The sequence below is a fragment of the Monopterus albus genome, unplaced genomic scaffold, assembly GCF_001952655.1.
Source record: "Monopterus albus unplaced genomic scaffold, M_albus_1.0 scaffold267.1, whole genome shotgun sequence".
NCBI classification, from domain to species: Eukaryota; Metazoa; Chordata; class Actinopteri; order Synbranchiformes; family Synbranchidae; genus Monopterus; species Monopterus albus.
In genome coordinates, this window is record NW_018128147.1 from 257,663 (window position 1) to 263,662 (window position 6,000).

The following is a 6,000-nucleotide window of genomic DNA, read 5'->3' on the forward strand; positions in this document are numbered from 1 at the left end:
GCTTCTGCAACAACCACCGCCATCCCCAGGAAGGCCCCAAAGCAGTGAGCTGGAGTGAGCAGGCTGACACCAGGAAAGCACTCCAGAGACGGAGACACAAGCGGGGCAAGAGGGGAGGGCTCCATGCTAGGCTAAACGCTCATGCTAGCCAACCACCGCTACCCAGCCTCTTGCTAGCAAATGTGCAGTCTCTGGAAAACAAACCGGATGAGCTAAGAGCCAGGATTACAACACAGTGGGAAATAAGAGAGTGTTGCGCTCTAATTTTCACCAAGACCTGGGTTTCACACAAAGTGCCAGAATCCGCTGTTCAGCTACAGACTCACTCTGTGCACGAAAGAGACCGGACTGTAGCCTCCAATAAGGCTAAAGGGGGAGGTGTGTGTGTGTGTGTGTGTTTAATAACAACTCGTAGTGTGGAGATATACGGACTGTTCATAAACACTGTTTGCCAGATGTGGAGTTTTTATTGCTGAAATGCTGGCCCTGTTATCTAGCAAGAGAGCACAGTGCTGTGTTTCTGGCTGCTGAGTATACAGGTCCAAGAGCTAATCCCAAAGGCAGCTCTCGGCAAACTCCAGACATCATCAGCGCGCTGAAGACAGCTCATCCTCATGCTGTCCAAGTAAAAGTACAAGGCAACAAAATACAGTTTAGCATCTAACCAGAAGTGCAATAACAGCAGTGAAGAGTGCACAGTATTTACAGTATGTACACTCAGAACTAATTTACCGATATGTAGGGTAATGTATGATATACAACAGACTATGGATTGAAATTACAGTAATGCACAAGGAACATTAAGCTTATAAAACACTAGTGCAATGGGATGAGGTGCAATGAAACACTGAAGAATAAGAAGATAATAAGTTAGACGAGTGAACAGTTCAATGGATGTAAATAGTGCAAAGATAAAGATAAATATGGAATATCTGCATATGAACAGTGTGCAAATGAATGCAGAGCAGTATTCTGTGAGTAGAGTATGTGCAAATTAACAGATCACTTCAGTGTTACAGGTAACAGAAGCATATTGCATTAGTCCCAGGAGGAGAGATGATAAGGGGTGAGGTGTGTGTAGTGGTATAGAGGAAGACAATGTGGGGGGGGGGTCAACGGGGGACAGAGTTCAGTAAGGAGACAGATGTGGGGAAGAAGCTGTTCCTGAGTCTGCTGGTTTTGGTCTGGAGGCTCCTGAAGTGCCTCCCAGAGGGCAGGAGGTCAAACAGTTTGTGTGCAGGGTGAGAGGAGTCCTTGAGAATGCTGTGAGCACATCGGAGACAGTGTTCCCTGTGGACACCCTCAATGGCGGGAAGTGGAGTCATTGTGATGCGTTGGGTGGTTTTCACCACCCACTGCAGCAGCTTGCGGTCGGAGACAGTTTCTATACCATTTGCATTACTGTATTATAAATTCTCTGTGGAGAGGAGACTCGCGGTTCCGGCTTCCTGAAAGCAGATAGGGCTTCAGATAAAGACGGAACCCAGAGCTCTGTATTGCTTTTCTTGAACATTGTAATAAATATTTTAAAGGTTATTCTGACTTCAACTCTTCCTCAGAAATGAACATGCAGGACGGTTAAGTCCTACAGATCCCATCTTCTTGGTAACCTTTGCCACTGCAATGTCCAGACTCCCACCTTCAGAGACTACAAGCCTGTAAAATACAGTGCACTTCCCCCACCTAAACTGTGGTAGTACCTGTTTGCTGAAGCCATCCTGGTGAAAAGGACTGTTGCAGAATTTCACCTTGATTACAGCTTTCATTTGTGAACAAACCAGTGCCCCTAGACTCCTAATCTTCTGTCATTTTTACTGAACACACTCACCAGCTCAGACTTTCTTTGCAGCGTAACCAGGCTAATCTTTTCAGGTGGTGTGGCTCAGGTAGCTTGGACTTGGATTTGTTAGGGCTACTGTACCACTCACATATACACATTAGGTGTGAAAATTTTGGAGTAGTCTTTATACTGTATTTGGACAACAGTGCTGACAGAGATAGCAGCCTGTTGGATGGATTTACTATTTTATAACTGTATTTGTAGCAGTACAAATAAAAACTGCACTTTGGTAGCATTCTGATTGATGCTACACTAAATTTAAACAAGATTCCTAAAGTCAACAAACCTAATTTGCAAAAACAAATATGTTAATTTACCTTTTAAATGAAGTAGCTATGCAGCTCCTAATAACTTATCCTCCCAAGTAAACAGGAGCAAAGATTCAACTGTCAAATTTACTGAGACTGGTCATTCCCTGTCTCTTGTACAGACAGAAAAGGTTTAGCTCATATCATATTATTGGTGCCCAAAGGGCTGTGATATTATTGGCACAGCAATATTTATTTTGGTCCAATGCCCTCACAACACACCCCCTTCCTTTCTTGAACATAGTCTCATTTACTTTTGTGAGTTCATTGTTGCCTGGACTATGAAGCTGCAAACTGCTTTCTGAAGAGCTAAGTGTTATGTTGCTGGGAAAGCATCTTGCACTTTGTTACACTGCAGCGTTCTACCACTGCCATTAATAATGATGAGCTGAAATCAAAATATTAGGTCACAGGATGAACTGAACTTTAGTGGATACTGGTAACAAAAATCCATAGTGACTGACGCATGTATGGCCCCATATTAATAAAAGAATTCAAAAACCTAATGCAAGCCATACACACATACAGAACACACACCAAATAATGTACAGCTGTCAGAGAGAACTCACCTCATTGGCATTTTTCTCTCCTTGCTCCATCCTGCTGGGGTCTGAGTTGTTCTGCTCCATCTGCTGGGAACAAACAGGTGCATAAGTAACTCTGTCTCTTATAAGCCTTATACAGACCATTTTGCAAAGATTAGTGTTCTGAATTTAAGTTAGGACAGTGAGCATTCTGAAATACTAAAATCCTTAATCGTGTTAACTGCATTTTTCTGAGATTAATCGCAATTAAATGCATTAATATGAGCGGCATTCAATAATGAATTCAAAAATTGTGTATTGTGCACATTTATTTTAAAAGTAGTATTATATGAACAAAAGTGCAATAACATTTGGTTTGCAAACACTTTAAAAAAATAAGGTGATTTTTAACAGAAGCATTCCCTTTACACAGTAGCAGCAAATTTCAAACAATGTAATCAAATCAAATAAAAAACCAAAACTATTTGCCACTGCCAGGGCATTAATATTTTATTTAGTCTGTTACAGAAAACAAGTTACCCTCGGAGTCTAGAGCCACAATCATAACATAACAGGCAGCAACATTTATAAATCTGTTTTCTTTCTTTTTTCTGAACAGATACCAGCAGAAATATTTTTTCTTTTATCAGGGAGCAGCATAAACAGTCAATGTTCAGTAGCAAGTATCCCTGTTAGAGTGAGGTGAAGTGGAAGAGCACAAAAAAGTACACAGCTGGGATTTACTGTGTAGGGGACTTATTCCTTACTCCTCTGCACCAAGCCAGTTGCTCAGACACACAAGGTCATTTACATTTTCAGAAGATAAAGAAACTCTCTTCTTCTGTACAATATGACCAGCAAGAGAAAACAACCTTTCACAGGGTACGGATGTTGCAGCTGTGGCCAAGTACTTCTGTGCAGTGGAGGCCAGCCTGCTGTGTGAGCCTGTATGTTTGGACCACCACTCTAACGGACAGACCTCTGTACTGATTGTGGGCTCTGTTCTGTATCAACGCACACTGTTCTCATCTGAGGCTAACTTTTTCTTTGGTGGCTCTGATGTTGTTGCTTCCACAGGTTTCTCTGCAACAACCCTCTGTTCCTTGAGTAAGTTGGTGGCTGAGGCCCACACCTCACCCCTCTCAGCTCTGGGTATACACTTGAGGTCCTTGAATCTTGGGTCCAATGGGGTAGCAATCTTCAGATATGCAATGTTGGCATTTTCCTTGTGTGTCTCCAGGTCTGTTGAGTGTAGACTTGAATTTGACCATGTAGGCAGGGTCCTCATTTGAGGTCTCCTTCACCTGAGAGAGATGGCAAAAAGCAGGCAGAATCACAGAGCATGAAACATATTTTTCTCCTCCCAGAAGTTCAGTCACATGCCTGTAACAGGAAAAAAACAAACCAATTTCAGTCAAAATGTATTGCATTCACTTACTTATATACAAACAAAAATGTCCTCTACATATTCATTCTATATTTACACACACATACAGAAACTCTATTTCTCTCTCACATGCACTCAGACAGGACAGTGAGAAATATATGAAGTAAAATATACCTGTAGGGCTCCAGTAGCATTTCCAACCTCTGCAGTTTGTCCATTTCAGCTATAGCTGGCATGGCAATCTTGGTGGTGTGTGTGGTGAGGACATCCCTCAGTGGCTGTTCATTTCTGTGGACACTTTTTATCATGTCCAGAGTCGAATTCCATCTGGTTGGAATGTCTTGTATAAGTGACTCCTCCTTGTCCACGTTCAATTTGTTGTTGTTCTAATTCCGCAGCAATTGCTGGGCTGTGTTTAAAGTGGCCCACAACTTTTCTGCATTTGGCCAGGACACTGTCAAACGCACTGTTCTGCAGAGAAACTGTGACAGAACGATGGAGACTGTGCGCGGACGCAGGGAACGTGTTCAAAAGGCAGGTGTCTCACAGCAGCGATCATATTTCTTGCGCTATCTGTGCTAAGTGTGCTGACTTTATGTGATTTGCTGGCATCAACGTGTGTATTGCATTTAAGTGATACTTCAGACTCGAAGTACTCCGGTGATAAGAAAATTCAGCTTTGCAAATGACATTGGTTCTATCAACTCTGTGCGGAAGAGATTGAAATTGAAAATGTCCAAGTAAGAGTCCTTTACCTTTCTCCATTTTTCTGTCCCTGTCAGTTCTATTCAGTTCCAGTTCAAGTGAGCGCTACAGCAGTCTTACGCCCACCCCAAATGCTCTTATTGGTTGAGATGCGTGATGACGCCCATCTCAAGCCAGTACTAATCAACATCCCACCCCTCCTGTTACCCATGGTTTGCCTGTATGTGTATCCAGTGAGCAACGGACTTTCAAAATAATAATAAAAATAAACTGCGTTAATGCGTGATAAAATAATTGTCGGCATTAATGAAGTATTACGTTAACGCGAAAATAACGTGTTAACTTGCCCAGTGTCGTGTTCTCAGTCTTATTAGTGTAGCATTAAGGCTCTTATAGCATGCTGACTCAGATTTACGAGGTATTTTTATTAACGCAGTCAACAACTTATCAGCAGCAGTAATACTTCCTTATCCGCAGGTTACCACACCCACTACACCCATCTGGCCTGCTTAGACTGGCATACAGAACAACCAATAAGAGCAGAGAAAACATTATTCCTAACTTGCCATTAGGCAAACCAATATCAGAATACTACACCCAGCCCTATAAATAATGAAAGCTCAAATGCTGAATAAACAATTACAGACTTAACAGAGCAGCAAAGAAGTCTGCTGACTACTGTTGGGTTATTTTTTAGTTAGATAGATATTCAGAGATTTGTTGTCTATGAATGTTTAGTTCAGACAGGGTGACTGGCTTAGGCTGTTAACTATTCAGCCTGCAGTGCAGACTGCAGGCACGTCAAGGTTACAGGAAAACTGCTGTTAGTGTCAACTGTAATGCTAGTCTTAATATTTGTCTTAATGTGTAAGGTTATGTCCAATTGTTTTAGATACACACCACGAAAACAACAGTCACGCACCTTGACTTTTCCTCATGTTTTGGCTAAACGATAGAGCAGCTGCAAAGCTTGCTTATCGGGTGACGTCACGGTTCGACAGCCCAGAAAGGATTAATATTGTATAGCAATGCTTGGTTCGGGGTCTTCCTGTTTCCGGGCTGCTTTTGGCAGGCTGGGGGTTGGAAGATCTCTGGACTTGAAGTGTGAATTCTTGCCTGTGACTTTTTGAATAAACCAGCACGGATATATTTTTTATATACTCAAGTGGTCTGAGTCGTCCCGCTGAGTTCCTGGTTTGAAAGAACCGGATGAGGCTTTATAATGGAATAGAGCCT

General features: G+C 42.2%; 1 protein-coding gene across 10 annotated transcripts in view; it reads right to left on the reverse strand.

Annotated features, from left to right (window-relative positions):
• dlg2 (discs, large homolog 2 (Drosophila)) overlaps positions 1-6,000 on the reverse strand; it is a 316,297-nt gene that overhangs the window by 219,139 nt on the left and 91,158 nt on the right. For 9 of the 10 annotated variants that reach the window (XM_020621763.1, XM_020621770.1, XM_020621768.1 and 6 more), the window contains exon 5: positions 2,718-2,780. In XM_020621763.1, the coding sequence (XP_020477419.1) occupies positions 2,718-2,780 (63 nt within the window). The remainder of the gene's footprint in view (positions 1-2,717; positions 2,781-6,000) is intronic. The other variant, XM_020621766.1, reaches the window with a different exon arrangement.